Source organism: Balaenoptera physalus (genome assembly GCF_965194825.1).
Source record: "Balaenoptera physalus genome assembly, chromosome: 8".
In the NCBI taxonomy this organism is placed as follows: domain Eukaryota; kingdom Metazoa; phylum Chordata; class Mammalia; order Artiodactyla; family Balaenopteridae; genus Balaenoptera; species Balaenoptera physalus.
This window is the reverse complement of record NC_138887.1, coordinates 57933123-57956505: the sequence shown is the minus strand read 5'-3', so window position 1 is coordinate 57956505 and position 23383 is coordinate 57933123. Positions and strand designations below refer to the sequence as shown.

The window sequence follows — 23383 nt, the reverse complement described above, 5'->3', positions numbered from 1 at the left end:
CCACATCTTCTTTATCCATTCATCTGTCGATGGACACTTAGGTTGCTTCCATGTCCTGGCTATTGTAAATAGAGCTGCAATGAACATTGTGGTACATGACTCTTTTTGAATTATGGTTTTCTCAGGGTATATGCCCAGTAGTGGGACTGCTGGGTCATATGGTAGTTCTATTTTTAGTTTTTTAAGGAACTTCCATACTGTTCTGCATAGTGGCTGTTAAGCAGTTCTTGGAGACTCTCCAGCCTAGAGGGGTATCTGAATGAACTTCTATATTTGGTTAACTAGATCTAAGGGAAAACTAAACACAGGAAAAATAAAGCCAATAGAAGCAAGGGAGAGGAAGAAATCTGCCCCCGCCCGTTTTATAAACTTTTGGATGTATTTAGAATAAAAAACTTAGAAAAGGACAAAAGAGTAGCAATTCCATCTGAATTCTTTGCCCATGTTATGAGTCACCATCACATGGCTGTTTGGGGGTCTCCTTTAACCTTGCCTCCCTTCAAGGGCATCACTGACCATTGTTTTATTTCTGCTCTTATTTCCTGTCCCCAAATGAGGTTTGGCTGCACTTTGTTGTTTGACTTGTTAACTCTGACCATGTAGTTGAAAGGAAATTTTAGAAACCTCTAGGTCTGCCCCCAGTGTGGTTGTTTCTATGAATATCACTCACTTGCTTTTATTTCTTGTTACTGGTGGTCCGAACTAATTGCCAGTAACAGTTTCTCTTTACTCCCTTATTTTTTTCCTTTTTGAACTATCCAGTGTGATTTTGTTTTCCTTTAATAGTTTGTACATTGAGTTAATTATAGTTTCACAAACTTCTACTAGAGGTTGTTCGTGGGCAACATGTACGTCATCAAATTTCAGCCAAAATTTAAGTGGACTTCATTCTAAATTGAATGGATATTTCCATATTTACAGGGAGTTTTTATATCCTTCCCTCCCTCCCCAAATATAACATTTAGTGTTGAGTTGTTAAATCCCTTAGGATCTTAGAAGGTAAAATAGTTGCCTCTGAAACCATGTTTGCTCTACAATTTTCAGTGTCTAGTACACTTAAATAAGATTTACAAAAGGTTTTTCATCTAAATCCCATTAAAGTATTACAAATAAAACAATTTAAATTATAATGAAAACTTTTTCTGGTTGTAATAATACATATCAACCTATCATATCAATTCAGACATTTTTTAGCTCTCTGCAGAATTTCTTTTTTTCAGCTCATGCCCTCTAAAAAAAAGGTTAAGTTACATTATAGGAGAGTTTTTCAAACATGGGGCCGATTGAGTACAAAGTTTCCTTGTGCACAGAGTGGTGAATAGTCTTAACCAACTACCTCTGAATAGAGTAGGTGTTGGGCTAACACAGTTTATTAATAGTACTACACACATTCATCTCAGCACTGTACAGCTGTGTTAAAATAAGATGTCTTAAACACATCATCTACACGTAGTGGAATGGAAATTCCTCAAATTTAATGAATTGCTCAAATTCTGTTTAAAATTTAAAACATGTTTTAATGTACTGCTACCATTATTGAACAAACTATATTTGTATAAAAAATTAATTAACATTGAATGAAAAGGGTTTTTTTTTTAAACATCTTTATTGGAGTATAATTGCTTTACAATGGTGTGTTAGTTTCTGCTTTATAACAAAGTGAATCAGCTATACATCTACATATATCCCCATATCCCCTCCCTCTTGAGCCTCCCTCCCACCCTCCCTATCCCACCCCTCTAGGTGGTCACAAAGTACCGAGCTGATCTCCCTGTGCTATGCGGCTGCTTCCCACTAGCTATCTATTTTACATTTGGTAGTGTATATATGTCCATGCCACTCTCTCACCCTGTCACATCTTACCCCTCCCCCTCCCCAGGTCCTCAAGTCCATTCTCTAGTAGGTCTGTGTCTTTATTCCCGTCTTGCCACTAGGTTCTTCATGACCTTTTTTTTTTTTCCTTAGATTCCATATATATGTGTTAGCATACTGTATTTGTTTTTTTCTTTCTGACTCACTTCACTCTGTAGAGTCTGAAAAGGGTTTTTTAATTAAGTTTTTAAACAGTTCTGGCTTTTAGCAATTTAAAATTAAAGTCCACATTTTATTGCATTTCTTGTCTGAGTTAACCACTGAAAATTAAGTCTAGTAAATAAGATAATATGTCACTTATAGAAATAGCACAAAATAAGGTGAAAATAATGAAAGAGTAAGCATAACACAAAACATTCATTTTCATGCTCAGTAAGAAATTTTTTTTGGTAACACTTTCTTTAGTGATTTAGTCATCTTTGAGTTAAAAGGTAAACTTCACTATTAAAAGTTTTATTATTATTATTTTTTTTTAAATAAGTTATTTATTTTTGGCTGCATTGGGTCTTCGTTGGTGCATGCGGGCCTTCTCTAGTTGTGGAGAGCGTGGACTACTCTTCGTTGTGGTGCGCGTGCTTATTGTGGTGACTTCTCTTGTTGCGGAGCACGGGCTCTAGGCTCACGGGCCTCAGCAGTTGCGGCACGCGGGCTCAGTAGTCGTGGCACATGGGCTTAGTTGCTCCGCGGCACGTGGGATCCTCCCGGACCAGGGCTCGAACCCGTGTCTCCTTCATTGGCAGGCAGACTCTTAACCACTGCGCCACCAGGGAAGCCCCTAAAAGTTTTATTATTTTTATGAGTATTTCCTAGATATGTTTTTGCTATTTTAAAGGTTGAAACTGGTCTCTAAGCAATGGTGAGGAATATTTTCTACAATTAAATTTATCTGTGAATTGATACTGCACATAAAAACTCCCAACCCAAAGTGATATCATGGAAAATATTTTGGGATCCAAAGACTATTGTAAAATTCTATGTTAAATAATAATTACATTTAGAAAATTATCATTAGCTATAATGCTTTTTAAACACATTTTACCAGGCTTCCTTAATGCTTTACAGATACTAATAAAATTTAGTGTGATTTTCACTAATCATTAGAGAAATGCAAATCAAAACTACAATGAGGTATCACCTCACACCAGTCAGAATGGCCATCATCAAAAAATCTACAAACAATAAATGCTGGAGAGGGTGTGTAGGAAAAGGAACCCTCTTGCACTGTTGGTGGGATTGCAAATTGATACAGCCACTATGGAGAACAGTATGGAGGTTCCTTAAAAAACTAAAACTAGAACTACCATATGACCCAGCAATCCCACTACTGGGCATATACCCTGAGAAAACCATAATTCAAAAAGAGTCATGTACCACAATGTTCATTGCAGCTCTATTTACAATAGCCAGGACATGGAAGCAACCTAAGTGTCCATCGACAGATGAATGGATAAAGAAGATGTGGCACATATGTGCAATGGGATATTAGTCAGCCATGAAAAGAAAGGAAATTGAGTTATTTGTAGTGAGGTGGATGGACCTAGCATCTGTCATACAGAGTGAAGTAAGTCAGAAAGAGAAAAACAAATACCGTATGCTAACACATATATATGGCATCTAAAAGAGAAAAGAAAAGGTTCTGAAGAACCTAGGAGCAGGACAGGAATAGAGACGCAGACATACAGAATGAACTTGAGGACATGGGGAGGGGGAAGGGTAAGCTGGGATGAAGTGAGAGAGTGGCAAGGACGTATATACACTATCAATTGCAAAATAGATAGCTAGTGGGAAGCAGCTGCATAGCACAGGGAGATCAGCTCAGTGCTTTGTGACCACCTAGTTGGGTGGGATAGAGAGGGTGGGAGGGAGGCTCAAGAGGGAGGGGATATGGGGATATATGTAGATGTATAGCTGATTCACTTTGTTATAAAGCAGAAACTAACACACCATTGTAAAGCAATTATACCCCAATAAAGATGTTAAAAAAAAATTTAGTATGATTTTATATAATCTCTTTGAAGAAGATGAGAGGCCATTTATACAGCTAAGGTAGGGAGAATATAAACATCTATTAGATGAATATAAAAATACAGAGCAAATAAATAATGAAAGTTCTTTACAAGCCTGAGATATCTAGAGAGCTAACTTCTGATCCACTTCCTATATTTCACTGTTATGTAAAAATTGGAAGTTTGCTTTCTCAGGTCTACTAAGAAAAGAATCATTTGCAAAATATCATGGAATAAGGTAGAAAAGGAACCTAAGCTAAGAGCCTAAGTGTACTGGCAGAGTAGCCTGCTTGGCTGCATTGGGTAATTAGAAATTACAGATTCCCTGTAACACCTGCCTGGTGCAATGTGCCCCCCGGGAACCAGCAGAGGTTCTCAGCCTTGGTTTAATGCTTAGAATCATCTGGGGAGCATTCAATAAACGCGGCTGCCCAGAACACACCTGAGAGTCCCTAAGGGTAGGCTCAGGTATCCATTAAAAAAAAAAAAAAAAAAAAATCACCATCTTACTCCACCACCTGACTTTAATGCTCAGTGATTAGGCGTTGGCTGATCGTTGGGAACCATTTATTTTCACTCTTTGTAACTGTTCATCTGGGCCTGGTATTCAAATGTGAGTCTCATGTTCAGATGCCCAGGTATAGAAAAGAGGTTAGAGCGGAAACAATAGCGGCACGCAATCCTCTGAAAAATGGAAAAGAAACACCCCTTAACAATGTTGAATAACTAAGTTAGATTCTAAAATGAAAGGAATTGCAAAGCACAGTCTCTTTTTTTTTTACTTCTTATAAAGGCTTGAATTCCTAAGACTTATATTTTATTCTTGAAGAGGAGTGTGGAAGAGGCGAAGCAGGATCATGGGAGTGGGGGGCTGGTTTAAGGAGACAGAGAGACTGTCGCCGGCCTGTGTGCTTTCAGGTTGTGCCCCAGGGAGAGGGATCCTACCCAATTTCAGGTAATCAGTGAACTATTTTTGAATGGAGAAATGACTCTGGACTGGAAATGTCTTGTGATTAGAGAAAAGAGCCTGTCTCTCTGAATTTTGGGGTGCCCTTTTATTTGCTGTTATTAATTTATTTCCTCTTTTAAAAATTGCAAACAAAGTCACATAGAAAGTGGCTGCTGAAGTCTGTCTCCTTTATATTGTACTTAACCACAAAGCAACCCTCTCTCCGGATTGACTAGAGGAAGTATGTGTGGAAACGTTTTGAAAACTAAGTGTAGTGCAAACATATTATTAGCATGAGTTGTCTACATGTCAGTCTCTCCTTGCTAGTTTTTGCTCATTCATCTCTTTATTCCCAACATCTAGCTCCTAATAGGCAGCTAATAAATGTGCATGACATTTAAAAAAGAAAAGGAAAAAACACTGATTTAGATACAGCAAACACTGAAGGCTTTCTTTCTGCAAATACATGCCCCTTCCCATGTATTAAAGATACTGTGTATCTTTAAAAATTTTTTTCTGCAAAGGCAGAAACAGAGCTTATATTTTTGTTTTTGTACTTTAATGGAGCTATATTATTCTGTGACTTTATTTTATGCTATACCTGAATATTTTTAACATCGGTGTTTAAACATTGCCCTCAATTTCTAACCACTGAAGAATAGTCTGTAGTATCCACATAATGACATTTATATGGCCATCTCCCTATTGATGGGCATTTGTGTTTGTTTTGTTTGTTTCTTTGTTTTTGCATCCCATGTTTGAATAGTTCTAGATTCTAGTAGTTTGAATAGTTCTAGAATCTAATAAAATAGATTCCTAGAAATGGAATTTCCTGATTTTAAAAGCATATATAATTTTTTGGTACGACACCAAAGTGCCCTCAAATAAAGCCTGTGTCAGTATCTACCACCCAAATAGTGTGTGATAATACCCACTCCCACATCCTACCAGGCCTGGGTACTATTAAATTTCTTTCTTTCTTTTGTTAAACCACATTTAATGGAGAAAATGACATTTTATTGTTATCTTACATTTGTTACTGTATACTTTCTGAACACTGTACCTAAGTCTAAAATATATATTTTAATCTAAGTGGCAACTAATGTATATAATTTACAATATATCAAACTGCTGTTTCTATTTTTCTAAATTTCTGTTAAAGTATAATTTTGATGTTTAAGTATTTTTTCTATATATCATAATTTATATAACTGTAATCCTATTGTTGAACATTTAATGTGTTTCCAATGCCTCACTAATATAATCACATCAGTGAAAACCCTTGTACATGTGTTGTTTTCTCTTTATGAATAATTTATTAAAGTAAATTCCAGATAGTGATATTACTGGGTCAAAGTTCTAACTCTTTTTATGATTCTTGATAAGAATTGCTAAATTGCTTTACAAAAGAGATAGGTCATGTTTTATGATCATCAAGAGCATATTCCTACTATAACAGATTCTTGATTATCTGAAATATGTTAGATTTATTATTCTAAATTTAAATAATTTATATAAATTTACTTTTATAAATTGTATTTAGTGGATTATATACACAGAGAATGCTGAGGTATATATTTATATTTTCCATGTTTAAAAATGCTTACTTTATAATGCTAACTGAAAGCAACAGGATGCAGAATGAGGTATAAATTAAATATATAAGATTATATATACCTCAACAATAGATCAATTTAATTTAATTGTTTAGACCTTTTTGTTTTTCTCCTAATTAATCACAGTGTGTATTACACCAGGGCTGAATATCCTCCACATACTCCTGGAGTCAAAAGATCTGTCTTTTTCTTTTAGGAAATTTACCAGTGGTGTGGATCCTCTTGCAACAAATATGAGCGTCTGAAGGCCAGCCAGGTTGCCACTGGCATTCGGGACAATGAAAGGAAAGGAAGATCTCAACTAATTGTGGTGGAAGAAGGGCATGAACCATCAGAGCTTATAACGGTATTGAGTTGTGTTGGTTTTTAAAAGCTTGCCACTCTAAGTTTTGTGTGTGTTAGTGTGTGTGTTAGATTTAACAACTTCTCTAATACTTAGGCTAAGGTTAGGTAAGAGGAGATATCAGTTTTCTAAGTCATGGTACTAGGAAAATAGAACATCACGACTGTTTTCTCCCACCATTGGGATGACTATCAAAGGAAGTCTTGTGCCTGTCTTCTGTGATATTCAAGGACAAATAGGTGGAAAAGACCTTTGAGATCGACTATAGAAAATATTTTGAAGAAACATAATAGTTTTTTCATTTGGGCTTCTCAAATTTTTTTTAACACAGTGATTTTCTTCAATTTTAAAATTAACAATTATTTCATTAAAAGAATGAAATAAAATCTTATACCAAGAGATTAAATACACCAATATTTTAAATATTTCAGTCATTTTAAACTAAGAATTACAGTATAGGCAAGACACATAATTTTAGTATAGTTGTTAAATCAGTATGAATTGTCTGTATGGCTCTTTATACCTCTGTCATTTACTTAATCAATGTACAAGTCCTGGACATTTAGTTGTGACCAAGTGTATATATGGTATACATTCCCTTAAGTAAGATTATCAGTCAAAGGGTATAATCATATTCAGGTGTCTAGATACATGTTGGTAAATTGATTCCCATTTATTCATGCAACAAATATTTATTGAATTCCTACATGAGCCAGGCACTAAATGTTTGTACCAATTGCTGCTTCCTTGCCCAAGCACTGTGTTCCTTCATGACTTTACAGAGCACTGTCAGGATTTCCTGTTGTAGTACCTTTTTTTTTTTTTAAAGTTTTTAAAATTAATTATTTATTTATTTTTGGCTGTGTTGGGTCTTCGTTTCTGTGCGAGGGCTTTCTCTAGTTGCGGCAAGTGGGGGCCACTCTTCATCGCGGTGCGCGGGCCTCTCACTATCAAGGCCTCTCTTGTTGTGGAGCAAGGCTCCAGATGCGCAGGCTCAGTAATTGTGGCTCACGGGCCTAGTTGCTCCGCGGCATGTGGGATCCTCCCAGACCAGGGCTCGAACCCGTGTCCCCTGCATTGGTAGGCAGATTCTCAACCACTGGGCCACCAGGGAAGCCCTGTAGTACCTTTTTGAATCTTCCCACATGTAATAGTAGCAGGAGGTATCTCTTTGAGTTTTCCCTTCTCTAATTTCCTGGGATATTATGCATTTTCCCCCAATGATTTTAGCCATTGGGCACTTAAATTTTTCTAAAGACAATCCTGTAAACATATGTTTTTAATATTTTTTATTTAGAGCAATTTAATGCATTAGAGTTACCTGATCCGATGCTAGCCTACATAATCCAGCAATCGAAAATTATATAATGAGATCATTTTATTGATTATAATGTCTTTAAACTTTATTACTTTAATAACCACCAAACACAGACTTTCACATTAATGATGTTTTAGAAATAATTTTAATTCAATGGGAAGATGATCACGGTACAATGCTAAGAGAAAAGGCAGGCTATAAAATTTTAGGTACAATATTATCTTAATATGTAAGTTTACATTATGTAGCTATATATTCATATATACATTTATATCTGGAAAGAAATACGCTGAAATATTACCAACACTACCAATATATGGCTTTGACTCTGGGGATATGGCTTCTTGTTATTTTCTTCTTCATTTGTCTTTGTGTTTTCAAAATTTATTGTAATGGATGTGTATTCCTTTTATAATTAGAAAAAAAAAGGCCATCTGAAAAAATAAAATAAGGGATGACTATTGAAACCTGAGTTTTCAATAGTCAGACTAACATTACTAATACATTAGACCTTGAAACTATTTAGAGCACATTCTTGATCTTTTAATATTTTTTAAAGACCTGTGTTCTGCAGATGTGATCACCATTTAAGTCATCTAATTCTCATATTTGGGAGCAAAAATCTATAAATAAGATATATTTCTAATTGATTATAACCTCTTGTCTCAATAACTATACTTCAATAGAAGTGGAGCCAAGGACACAGTCTGCCCTTGTAGGGAGCTAGAGGGAGTGTTGCATTAACTGTCAGGCTAGCTTCTCCATGGTCATCTTGGAAAGTCCCTTAAACTCTCATTGTCTCTGGTTCCTCATTTGTAAAGTGAGGGTTAGACAAAATGGCTTCTTGGTCCCTTTAGATTCCAATGATCTCAGGCAATGGCTGTGTTTAATTACCAGTCATTTGTAGTCTGTTCTAGGAAATGAAACCACAGAGACCGAGGGCCTTAACTGTGCATGTGTATTTTTTTTTTTTAAATGTATTTATTATTTATTTATTTATGTCTGTGTTGGTCTTCGTTTCTGTACGAGGGCTTTCTCTAGTTGCAGCAAGTGGGGGCCACTCTTCATCGCAGTGCGCGGGCCTCTCATTATCGCGGCCTCTCTTGTTGAGGAGCACAGGCTCCAGACGCGCAGGCTCAGCAATTGTGGCTCACGGGCCTAGTTGCTCTGCGGTATGTGGGATCTTCCCAGACCAGGGCTCGAACCCATGTCCCCTGCATTGGCAGGCAGATTCTCAGCCACTGCGCCACCAGGGAAGCCCTGCATGTGTATTTTTGATGTCTTTGCTTATTGGATTTCATTCAAAGTTCTGAGAAAGAAAAGCTTAAATAGTCGATGACTATATTATGCTGTTAAATTAAAATGAGAAAATGCAAACCTGAAGAAAAAAATTTGTAAAAATGTAACTTTGATTTTAAAATATCAGTGATAGGGATAAGGGACATACTGTTTAATATAAAATGCTATGTCTGTGTTTTAGAGGCTCTTTGTTTTTTGGTTTCTAAAAATCCTAGAAAACACTGACTTTGTTTCCATTCAGTACATTCAATTTATACTGCATTATGATTGACAGCTGTCACCCACAATTGATCTGAACTGAATTTTGAGTGAAAGCCTTTTTTTTTTTTGTTAAAAAGCGTTCAGTGGAAACTTTTGTTTTCAGAAATGTTCTTTTGTGGCCTGATTACAAGGGTAGGTAGTTGTTTGATGAATTAACTATGGACTTATGATAAACAAGTTTGACTTCTAGGCTTTCTTAATGTTGTACTGTAACAATAGAATTCAAAGAGCTCATGAACTTGGTTGGGAAAAAAATTACAGCTTCATTTTCACCAGTTTCTTTGTGAAAATTTTCTCCAATTGTGAATGTAGTTGATAAACCACAGTAGCATGAGCAGAACTTGTGACTTTTCAGATCACACTGTAAGTATTGCAGGTAACCTCAAAGTATCATTTATGCTCATCACTACTTGGTAATTATGGCAGTTATTAGACCTGCTTTTCAATAATATTATTTAATGAGCAAATGAAGAAGCTTATTTATTACTTTATGTTTGCTTTTTAAAATATATTTTGATTTTTTGATAGTTGTATTCTAATATAATTGATTTCCATTGTAATACTAAGTATTTTATTTTATACGTTTAAAAAATACATTTATCAGTAGGGGTTCATAGGCTTCAAAAATGGTCCAAAATGATCCATAGCACACAGACAAAAAAGGTTACCTCGTTTAAGATAATGGAACACTACTTCTTTTTCTGAGACTCTAATGGAACTGTTGACTTTGCTAGAGGATTCCAAAAATCTAAAAATCTTTCAAAATATCTTATAAAATTGACCTGTTAAATGACTCATTTTTAATGAGAATTTAAAAAAATTATTTGTTTCCAAAAACTTTGAAAGTGTATATATAAAGGTTGGTAATGGCTTGAAATCAAGGACTTTTCAACCAGTTAAATGATGCAATTGTCATGACTCCATATTCAATGCTGAATTTTTGGAACATGTCTTTATAACACATTCAAGTGATCAACACTGAAAATATTGAAAAAAATTTTTTTGGAGAGTCTTTTGAAAAATTGATCTTTATTTAGAGGTAGTTCAACTATCTTTTGATCACAATATTATTTTCACACAATTTTAATATGGCTTATCTCTAGGATGATCATAAATTTATCCTTCAAACAAAACACTCTGGAGAGTAATAGTGGGCACTAACCAGGCAGGACACAACATGCATTAACAAGAACCGTCTGGGGAAACAGGATGTGTGGTCAACCTCTTATCTGTATCTTCAGCACTTTTAAAAGCTTGTATGCCTAAGTATGAAAGTAATCCTATAAGCAGAACTAACTAAAGCGTGTAATTAAAGTCATGTATACTCAGTGCTTGTTTTCTCCTAACTGTAAACATATTTACGATGAAAAGCTGCATGTAAATTATGTAAAGCTTTTTTCTTGGTCTTTTTTCTTTTCATATTTAAAATAAATAATCAATGAATGTGAAGGAAAATTAAATATCTCACTAGCCCGAAGGTCTCAAACTTTCTTTGTTGATTCTACTCATTCTCAAAACATTAGGAGGGAGGCTAAAAGTCCCTTGAGGAAAAATGGCTAAGGTGAATCACTTATCAGTATGTTTTATAGACTTTCATTTTTAAAAAGATAGCATTGGGTAGATATCAAAAAGAGGATAAAGAAGGAGCAAGTTGTTTGAAACAACAACAAAACAACTAATTCTTCTAACCTGGAAAGAGTTCTTTTCAATGTAATTTAATAAACTTGTTAAGTCTATAATCATTGTAAATGGTAGTGAAGGAATCCTGGCAGTAAAAATACTACAGGGAGATTGTTAGCAGATGCTACGTTGTTGAACTGTTAGATTTCTTGCTTCTATAAAAACACTGAGGCTCCCTGGAAAGTCATATGCACAATCATTATTTTAGATTTTGGGTACAAGAAGAAAATTGGAAAGAAAAATTAGAATGTCATATGATATCTCAGTTAATAAGTGTTTTTTTCTTTTTGTAGAAGCATGTACAAAGTTTATTATTAGAGACATAGCACAACAACAAGTGGGAGAGCACGCAGAGGAACAGTTTGCTTAGTTAAGACAGAAGCAAGGCAGAGATGCACACCCGGAGAGCAAGGGTGTAGGCATCCTCCCTATGAGGAGGAGCCAATAAGTGTTTATTGATCACTGGGTTGGTTCCCAGTAAAGTTCAGACTGTAATTTTTTGTCTGGTTGAGAAGATAAGCATGTGCCCAATCTAAAACATAGTCCTAGAGTGGTAACAGGTTGTGAGGGTCCTCAAATGCCAGAGAAAACACGGTCAGAATGATACCACCAGTGGTTGAAAGACTTCTCATGATAAAACTTATGTATTTTATTTTATTATTTTTTTAAATTTATTTTATTGAAGTATAGTTGATTTACAATGTTGTGTTCATTTCTGCTGTACAGCAAAGTGATTCAGTTATACACATATATATATACATACACACATTCTTTTTCATATTCTTTTCCATTATGGTTTATCACAGGATATGGAACATAGTTTCCTGTGCTGTACAGTAGGACCTTATAGTTTATCCATTCTCTACATAATAGTTTGCATCTGCTAATCCCAAACTCCCAATTCATCTCTCCCAAAATTATGTATTTTAGACTATATGACAATAGCATATAAAATAGATTAATCTCCAGAGGATCTTCCAGTATAGGAATTGTGTTCATCTTGTTACTATAAGTCATAATTGACTACTTGAAAATAAGAAAATTTATTCAATCGTTCTTTTGAGAAGTTGATCAGATATTTATGATGTGCTCATCTGGTTATCTTGTAAATAAAATCTAGAGTTGAATTGTGCAGATATTTCTTAAATTATCCTTTAGATGTCTATTTAGGCAAAGAGTAAAATTTTAGTTATACTTCCCCAAAGTACTTTGCCCAATGAAATTTATATCTTAACAGTGCTACTCTAAATTCCTTGAAGACAAGACATTGCCTTTATATCTGTGGAAGCTCACAGATCTAACTCATTGCTCATTAATATTTAGAAAATTAATACAATTAACTGTGAACTTTGTGGTTCTAGAAAACCAATTACATTTGTCTTCCTGTTTTCTAGAGGATAGTATTGCTTTAAAAAATTTTCTGTGTTTTAGATGATAGTGTTGGTGAAGATATGAACAAAGCCATATGGTGGATTAAGTTTTAAAACCAACTGCATTTATATAGGAGCAGTTAGTGTTTAGATAAGGATAATCCATAGAGTCTGCTAGTCTTCTTTCTACAGATTGATAGTTAAAACTCATCTCCTGGAAAGTGATAACTGAGTCTTGAGCTTATCTACCTTCCCACGTATTAGGTAGATTGCATACACTCCAGGTGAGAGTACCTAGCACAGTAAGAAATAAGACAGCAGGTGTCTAAAACTGTTCATTCTGTGAATAAAAAAGCATGTCCCCCGGAGCTGCAGTTGGATTCTGCCATCTGTAAAATCTTCCTTCCCAGGTCAGGTCACCTCCCCATTTAGTGTTCAGCAAACTTGGACACTATTTCTGTTTTCGTCCACTTAGTGTCCACTTTGTCCACTCCTCTTGCTGTTTAGTACACATCACTGCTGTCCACTGGCCTCGACCGCTGTGCGTGGCCGCTGCCTAGAGTCTCGGTGCTGCCTCTCCTCACCACTGGGTTAAAAGTGAATGTGCTCCGTGCACTCCAAGGAACTACACAGATGTAGAGCTTTGTTTTTGAAATCACCCAATATATTTGTCTTATCCTTAACATCAATGCTTAACATCAAAGGCGGTGGTGCTAACGCTTCCCAAGGTTGTACAATTTAAATTTACAGAAAGTCAAAGCAGGAGTGATTTTGAACATTTAATCATCGAAGCACTGGAAGAGTAATACAGTTTCAGCATGTAAAGCAAAAGATGAAGAAAAAGCAAGCTGGAATTTGGGAATTTAGAGTTTTGTCAACATTCCATGAAGCTTCTCTGTGGAAACATTTGCTTTCATAGCATAACCTTGAGTTTACTGGATTTACATGGCATTATATTTTAATCTTTGAACTAAAATAACATTGTGTATTTGAATCATGCTTAATCATTTTGAAAATGATGCCATAGAGAATGGGAGAAACTTTATTTTCTGGGGATGATTTTTGATTAGATAAATCAATCCCCATTTATCTTTGTAAAATAGTATCAAATGAACCAAAGAAGCACCAATAATAGAAGTGGGGGAGCTGTTTTGAAAACCCCCTTCATGATCATTTTGGAACAGTGAGTATAGAGTATTTTTAAAGGGTCTAAAGATTTATAGGAAAATAGTATAAATAAGAATCAAAATCACAGCTTTTTAGCATCAGGGAATAAACATGGGTGTTTTGAGCCCCTTAAATGTGAAACATAGTTATTTTGTGGGTTTGTAACGCACACACACCACTCATTAAATTATTTTCTGTTGTCCTCTTACTTCACTGTTAGTCACAACTCTGTACTTTGTGAGGATGGAAATTTGAGTTGCCTGAGATACTAATTTGGTCAATAGGCACAGTAAACACTTTAACACTAAGAGACAACAGAAAACATTTTGTGAGAGAGGTACACTTCTCTTTGTGTGCTATCCAAGTAGTTTTAGCTTCCTTGTTTATCCCTCCTTTATTTTCCAACCTCCTTTTGTAAGTTTTTGGGAAATTGAACAATGTCTGAGACGTATTTTGGAATTTCCTATTTACATCGCATGGTGTCTGGCACATCAGAGACATTCACCAGAATTTGTTGTCTGATTGAAATAACATTATTATGAGAGCCAAGTGGAGAGAGAAGGTCCATTTATGGGTTTACCATTCAAAGAATTTTAAGGTAAAGGGATCCAAAATATTTGCCACTGTCTCTAGATTAGTCCTCATATTACGTATAGAGAGGAAGTATCAGAGGTACCAGAAAATAGAAATCTTTCCTTTTCTTATATCTGTTGCATTGTAATTAAATCATTTCCCCCGTTTTGCTTTACAGCAATGATACTTAGTACACACCCCAAATCCAAAGATTATGGTGATGAGTAGTGCATGCTGCAAAGTTAAGATGCTTCCAAGAGCACAATAGTTGCTGTAGCTATTTGTATCTACCATTTATTGATAGCTTACATTATGTGCCAGGCACTGTTCAGGGCACCATTCATTTATTGTCATTTATTTTAATGAATCTTTTATTTGGATGTCTAGTATTTAATTCAGATATCCATTTTGTTCCTCACCAATTCATCCAGTGGGGGAAGTTGAAATATTCTGAACAAAGATAAGAAATAGAGTAAAAGTATAGTTAACCATATACAACAATAAGATAATAATTTTTCAAATAATCTTCCACTTTGTCACACCCAAGTTCAACATTGAAGACTTGTGACCTTACTGATAAGATGTCACGTTTATATAATCAGTCCAAACTAATACTACTTGGCAAGCATTTCTGAATGAGGTCATTTCTCCTTTAGTTTGCAGCTGAAGTAAGGGAACAGTGATAGAACATATCAACAGGATAATGCAATTCAAAGACAGATGGGTTGTATGGAAGGGTGGATCTTTTCTATATTTGAAATGATAAACTAACACAAATATTAAACTAGAATGGCAGGTTTCTAGTCTCGCTATTATTTATATTTCTCCTCATGTTTGTTATAATATTAGTGATTTTATATATATATAGTAAAAAAAAACTTACAGTAAGACTATGTTTTATTTCAGCAATTTTAGGTCAATTTCTTCTTATTCCTATGCTAAGAATTAGCCAAACTCAAATATCAAAGGGTCAGATCTCTAAGATTCAGTGATTCACAACTCCTTGACATTCATTTTGTAAATTAAATAGTTAAAATATATAATAATAGTTAACTGTAATATTAATTGTATATGTTTCCTGTTAACATCTTGTGCTAAGAATTAGCCAAGCCCAGATATTAGAAGGTTGACTTTTCAAGAGTCAATGATTCACAACTCCTTAGTATTTATTTTGTAATTATTGTTTAATATCATGAGGAAAAGTGTTCACGTATTGGAAAGAACTCCCGAAGTTAGAGACCATTTAGATTGTGATTTTAAGTCATGTTTATCCAGAGCCAAGGATTGCACTGTGATGGAACTGGGTTATATTGACAGTACTTCTGCAAATGCAAAACTGTTGTTATTGCTATTAGAATTGCTGTTATGTTTGCAAGGGTATCCAGTGCATCACAATTTTACAATTACTTTGTTTTGGATGTGTGTGTGTGTGTGTATGTGTATATATATATATATATATATATATATATATATATATATATATATATATATATATATATGTATATATATACATATATATATATATTTATATGTAAGAAGGATTTGTCAGGAAAGCATGGTTTGTTCTTGTCAATACAGTATCCTCTCAGTGGAAACTCTCAATAGGAAATCCTCAGTTCTGGATATTCCATAACATTTTACTAATCAGAAAAGAGGTACTAACATACTATTAAACAGAAAATCTGTTAGTATCTGTACACAAAAAAGCCATACAAATATACTGGGAAATGAAGTCCTATACCATGTGTAACTGTGAAATTAAATATCAATGCTCTATTTCAATGAAGGCTGGTAACTAAAAAAGCTAACCAAAACTAAAAATAAATTTTGATGAAATCTGATAGAGGACATGTGGACAAGACAAATATGTTGACTAAAAACTGTTCCAAAGCAAGTAACAAATGCCCCACAATTGAATATCATTTGCTCTGCTATTCACTGTCGTGGTGCTCCATTGCTAGGTGATGGCATAATTTCATCTTGTCATGCCTTACAAGGGTAAGGGCAAATGGCTCACTGGTCAGCTGAATTTTCTGTTCTCTTTTTACTCTTTCTAGCTGCATTTTTCTTTATATGATGCAAGTGCTTCTTATCATTGACACAGAAGTTCCATAATCTAAGAAACAAATCTGTCATGGATTTTATTTGCTGCAGAGGAGGTCCACCAGGAGCACCACCAGGACAAACATTCAGTGTTTACCATATGACTGGCATTCTTCTGTGGGCTGTACATGGATGAGCTAATTTAATTCTTACAACAGCCCTGTGAAGTGGATACAGTTATTATCCCCTGTCTTGGTTTGTGTTCCTCCAAAAGCCAACTTGGAGACAAGGACTTGGGAGCAGATTGTTATTTGGAAGATGATACTGGAAGCGCGGAGTAGGAGTAAAATGAGGCAGTAGTTTGTTAGTAAGTTATTTACTGCTGCAGACAACTGGGACTTAGTCCCTGAGGGGTCGTCTGAGAAACTGTATGGAGAACACTTCAGAACTGGCCCACTGAAGGCTGAGGTGGCTGCAGGATTTAGCTGGTAACTCCCATCCCTCATTTGTTGAGGGTCACTCCTTGGGTTTTAACTCCCCAGAACCTCTAGCCTGCCTTGTATGTAGATACAGTACAGCCTGGTGTCCAGATAATGCCATCAGACAGACAGCAGAAGGCTTTGGACTTTAAGAAATTATCTGGCGATGACCTCTGAGGTAGACCAAGGTGAGATGGGCAGGGCATCAGTAGCATCTCTACATCCTCACTTTATGAAGAAAGTAAGTCGTAGAGAGACTATGTAACTTGCCCATGTAGGAATGGGAATGGGAGACCTGTGGTTCACAGATCATGGCAGATCTTCATTCCAGAGCATGCAAATCTTAAATATGCAGAGAGATGGGAATCTCATCTGCTGTAAAGTTATTTTATAACTTCCAAAACTTTGCTACACACTTTTGACAATCATACCTATTTTATTACATATCATAAGCAATAGCTTTTGTAGCACAATTTTTGCGCTCAGTGGGCTGGCTTGACCCTTCATATCTCTTAGTGTCAGCATTCAACCTTTCATCCATACTATGGAGGCATTAGGTGCAGGGTAATTGGGGTAGACATCTTCTTTGAAAGAAAATACATTCTTTTAATGTGACTATAAAAGGTATGCAAATATTTTTCAAGAACCTCAGAGTACATGAAAGCCATTTTGAGTTTGCTCAATTAAATTTTGGTGCTTGGAAGTTTTCTTAATTATGTAGATAAAGAGGAAACTCACAACTCTCTTGCCATAAAACTCCACCTAATCTCATTAAATGTTATATGTGAATCAGGTTTATTTACCTCACTTAATCATCATAATCATTGTGAGTGGTATTACTTATCATACTATTTTAAATATGAGAATAAGGTCACAGAGTCACTTAGTTGTGGGTCCATCCAGCTCAGGTTGTCTGATTTTAGCAAATGAAGGGATTGTCAAAAAGACAAAGGTGGAGTTGCCCATTGTGAAGCATAGAGATTAGGAACCCCTAAGGCCAATGATGAAAGTGTCCATTCAAGCACTGATCGGGTAGAAATGTCCAAATGGCTTTGAGATCTTACAATAAAAGGGTTTAATAATCCCCAGAAGGAGCAGAGAGCCTAAAATCTTTACCTAAGAGTTGACCCAGGACAGTCTCCAGACTACCAAGCCTGCTAATTTGTCCAGGAGAGAAATTCTTTATGTGAAGGTACGTGAAAATCAGAAAGACTTGGCAGACCTGTCCTGATAGTTAAGATGAGTGAGCCAGGCTAACAGAGCTGAAGCCACTAAAGGTTTGAATCATATCACCAAACCAGGCCCCAGGGGCTCTTCAAATACACAGTGCCAGGGCTTCATTCAGAATCTCTGCGGATGGGATTCAAACTTGAGTGTTCTTTATCATAACTCCTAGGTGGTTCTAATATGCAACCAGTGAAAAACAACTGCTGTAGTTTAAAAAGTTGACATTCTGGCTTACATATTTTAATAACTTGTGAGTTGGATTTCCATGTTAAAGAAACTTGTAAGTTAGCTTTCTGTAATAGTAACCTGTGGATTAGCTTTCCATATTATAATAATTTATGAGTAAACTTTCTCATGAGTTTGACCCTCTAAATCTAATCTCTAATACGTTGATGTTACAGTAATGTTGAGGTTCAGACCTGCATCATGATGAGTTTCCCAAGGCCACAGCATTCTCTGAGTCCTCCTGAGCTACACTGTCAAACACAGCCTCTGTGAGACGTGTGGCTGATTAGGGTTTGATTTAAATTTGCTAAAATTAAATAAAATTTAAAATGTAGTTATTTGGTCGCATAAGTCACATTTCAGGTGCTCAGTAGCTACAGGTAGCTAGTTACTACTGTATTGGACACACGGATATGGAATATTGCAGTCACAGAAAACTCTACTGGACAGCCCTGAGCTAGATAATGAAGCGAACCCTCTTTTGCAGACGCTTGGTTCACTTTGTCCTTTTATCCAAATATGTATTTCACATGCTTTCTCTCAGTCTAAAATACCTTATCCACTATTTGATATGTTAAATTACCCTTTATTTGACATATCAATAAAGAGATAAAGGTATTTTAAAGGCGGGGAAGCACACCACTGAGAGAAAGCAGGAGAGCAACTGTTGGAACCATACCCAGATTAGGTGGAGCTGGCTAAAGGAGTTCGCGGCTCTTCTCAGAATTGCCTATCATTTTATATGTGTTTCTTCCCTATTATCAAATAGTAGTCTTACCAAAGGCATAAAATGCGTTGAAGTAAGTAAATACACCATAACTATGAAGCTGTAGTTCACTTTAACAATTTCTTTCCATATGCTTGAAATGTACTGATTTTTTTACCAGTTAGGGAAAGGAAATAAGACACAAAAACTACTGAGTAATTAAAATTTTATCTCTTAGAACCTGGAAGCTTACTCTTTTTAGTGAAAAAAGAAGCAGAGCCGTTTACAGTAAAATAATTAAGGTAAGAACAGTGCCATGTCTCATTATCTATATAAAGCACTGCAGTAGGAGTTGGAAGCCCTGGGGTTTACATCCTCGCTTCCGTGTGTATAAGATTTGGGCCTAAGGCAAACTCCTAACCTCTTTCAGCCTCATTTTCCTCATCTGTCAAGATGAACTCGGGTTGGGAAGTACATAAGACACTCTATGTTAAATGTCTGTAGGACTTGACACCGGGGTAGGTCATTTTGATCCCAGGTGACCTGGAGTTTTGAGTTACGTACTGTTCTTCCTCCAGGCCACGTATTATCCCCTCTTTTCTTATTGTTCACTTTAATTACTTACTGTAGAGCGTCCAAGCATCTCGACTTTTCTGTCAGACATCAGAAGGAGGGAAAATGCATCTTGTGTGAGCAAGATTGCAAATGTTGGAATTTTGTATCCAAAATATGTGGAGCTGGCTAAAAGATTCAAAATAAAAACAATTGCAAATGTGAAAATTCAGTAAGGATTATGGAAATATGGCAAAGTTTTTCACTGCTTCATCCTTCTTTCTGAAAAAACAAATTTACACATAGGCCAACTTATGTTTTAAAACAAAGCCACAGTGGGTCGTATAGAAGAAACATACAAGACGCTGAGGACGGTCTTGGCACAGGTCATGAAAACCTAGAAATTCTGAAGCTAGAGGATTGTGAATCTAAAGTTGGATTGTGTATGTGCTTTAATGATTTAATATAAATATCTATTGAGTTATTTTGAATTGAACTCCTGTTGAAGGCAAAGAGTAAACAGCAGGAAAGAAGGTCTATTTAGGCAGAGAACAAAATTGTATTTCCGCAAATTTCCAACCTCTTTAACGTACTTGGAATAGTGTCTTAAAGTTGTTATGCATTTCCGTTATGTTACTGACAAAACAGAGAGGAAAAGATATAGATGCTCCCATTTTTGTATTCACATCCCATCTGTAACAAAATAGCCCGTGCGATCTTTGGAGCCACGTAATTTCCTAGCTAAAAACTTAAGAACCCTGGGCCCCTGCTGGCTCCTTCTAGGTCTTTACATTAACAAATGCTTCTCTGACCAAAATGCCTTAGAGCAGTTAGGAATCCAGTAATATTTACTATCCTTTGATGAATCGAGTGGATAAGGCTGAGGCAGAAGCCTAAGGTAGACTGTAAGTTAAAATGAAGTGATATTAACTCTATTTGAAGTAATAAAATACTGCAGTTTATTCTACTGGGAGCAAAACAAATTCAAGAGGTCAGCGTTTTTCCTAATAAAATTTTTACGGTTTTATTTATTAAAGAAAAATACATGTTTCTTGTTGAAATTTTACAAAATATAGCTGTAGTAGAGAAAAATATCACCCCAAGTCCCACCTTTGAAAAAAGAGTGACCAAATTTTTTCTAATCTTTGTTTTCACATATGCAGCTCTGTGCTTTTACAAGAAAGAGTTCATACCGTAGATAATGCTTTGAAATCTAGATTTTTATTTGAAATGTTATGAAGATTTTCCTGATAATCAACTAATTTTTGATATTATAATGACTGTATAGTTTTCCATTGTTTGGATGTAGCCTAATTTATTTAATCACTTCCTTCCATGTTGGACATTTAGGTGGTTTGCATTTTTTAATATTATATAATGCTGTGGTGAATTCATTAAATTAATTTTTTGCATACATTTAAATTATTTCTTTAGAATAAACTACTAGAATAGAATAATTGGACTAAATGATAGGCATGCTTTTAAGGTTTCTGTTATCTACTGGTCATCACTTTTAAGAATTTTCCTTCTCAGCAGGGTGCCTGGTAGAATACTGAATCTTTCCCAGCACTAGATACGGTCAGTTTTCTCCTGACCTTTGACAGTTTTATGGGTAAAGAAGTATTGTTGCTGTTATTTTACATTTTTCAGTAGCTCTTTCATGTTTGTTGCACCCTGTTGTATCTTCTCTTTAAGGGCTGCCTGCTCCCACAGCACTCTGATATGATGAGAGAACTTCTCTCTTTTGACCTTTAATGCCCACAGCATAGGCAGAACCAAGAGGAAAGGGGAGTAGACAGAGAGGATCTGGAGAAAGATGAAAGCTACGTGGAGAGGAAGGCAGAGCACCGTAACCATAGTGTATGGGACGCGTGCCACCTGTGGTATTTGCTGGCATTGTTCTGATCCGAATGGGAGAAATAAACGTGGCCCCTGTACAGTCTCTGCTATGAAAAAACTTCTGCTTTATCTCCAGAGACAAGGCCTAAACAGTTAAGTGAAGATCTTTTGAAGTATCTACAAGAGGCAGCACAGCCTGTTAGTTGAGAACACACACTCTGGAGCCAGAGCTCAAATCCCGACTTTGTCAATTACTGGCTGCGTGACCTTGGTCAAGTTACTTAGTCTGTTTCTTAAGGCGTAAAATAGGATAATAACAGTGCCACCTCATAGGCTTGTTATGAAGATGAAATGATTTAATAAATGTAAAGTGCTTAGAATGGTGTCTGGTACATAGTAACATGTAAGCATCGGTTACATTAAATTTTTAAAGTACTTAGTGTGGCACATAATGGACTTGAAAAGTGTTAGCTGAATACATGTAACAAAGTAAAAGGCAATAAATATATAAACAGATTCCAGTATCTGTGGTTGAGACAAGTGGGGTACTATGTGTTAAAGGATAGTTTTCAAAGAAGTAAAATCATGAATCTCAGACAAATATAAAATAACCATGTCAAAGATGTTATTTAAGTCATTCACTAATAAAACAACTAAGATATTATAATGAGTTCAAAGAGTACCCAAAGAACAGACAAAGGTATGGGCAATCAGTGTTGAAATGAATTTGCTAGTAACTGCAAAACTGGCCTCTTCCACACGGCAGAAATTAGTTTCATCTCCACCAGACAACATTCCTGTGCATCTCTGTGGGCAAAATCATTTGCTGCTATCAGTCTTCTACTGGATTAAAAAATAACTCAAAGAGAAGGAAAGGTGCAGACCTCTGTAACATCGGATCACCAGAAGGGTCCTTTAGACACCATCCATGGAAAGAATCTTTTTGTCCATTTCAAAGACTTGCCTAGTTTCTCTTGATTTAGGAAAGTATGCAACCAATTATTCTAAAAGTTACAGAAATGGCATTAAAGGAACCTATACCAGAATCTCAGTCTCAACACTTAGCAGCTTTGTGAAACAATTGCTTTGCCTCTTTGAGCATCAGTGACCTTTTCTGTAAAATGGTGATTGATAACAGTATCTGGTTAATGGGAGCTCTTATAAGATTTAAATTACATGTGTCTAAAGCTCCTGATCCAGTGTGTGACTCATAGTAGACATCCAATGAGTGGTAACTATTACTGTGCTAATTATAATTAACTGAATCAACCAAAGAATAATTGTTCAGTTTTGCTTCTGCCACAGCCAGTCAACCTAGGAGCATTAGGTACAGCCCTGGGGAAGGAAAGTGCATGGCTCCCAGGGCACATGGGAAACATGAGCTTGATTAGAGAAGGCTACTTGGTAGATGCTGGGAAATAATGCCAAGTAGGTCACATCCAGCCTCTTGAGGAGTCTTGGAATCCAGAGAGAAGAGTTGGGGCTCTGTCAGTAAGCATCCAATTCAGAATCATCTGGAGTTGCAGAATCCTGGGCTTCACCCCAGATCCACTGACTTAATAGCTGGCAGTTGGGAATCTGTATTTTATCAAGTTACTCAGATGTTGCTTGAGCACATTGAACCTTAAGAATCACTGCTGCAGATAAAAGATATAAATCTTTTTCTGGAGTCATATTCTTAAAGCATTGGAGTAAAGTGAAATAAGATGGGCCTTCCAGCCATTGCACAGGATAACTTTCTGGATGAAAACATGAGGGGGGACTGAAGGCAGGAGGGAATTGACAGGAGTAGGCACACGCCGTGACTTGGGTGATGAAGAACTTCATTAGGGTGGGGATGAATGTAGATAGGAAACAG

At 35.9% G+C, this 23383-nt stretch overlaps 1 protein-coding gene across 3 annotated transcripts in view; it reads left to right on the top strand.

Annotated features, from left to right (window-relative positions):
* The window catches only part of SCIN (scinderin), a 105754-nt gene that overhangs the window by 44212 nt on the left and 38159 nt on the right, over positions 1-23383 (top strand). For all 3 annotated transcript variants that reach the window (XM_082472700.1, XM_082472699.1, XM_082472701.1), the window contains exon 4: positions 6640-6789. In XM_082472700.1, coding sequence (XP_082328826.1) covers positions 6640-6789 — 150 coding nt within the window. The remainder of the gene's footprint in view (positions 1-6639; positions 6790-23383) is intronic.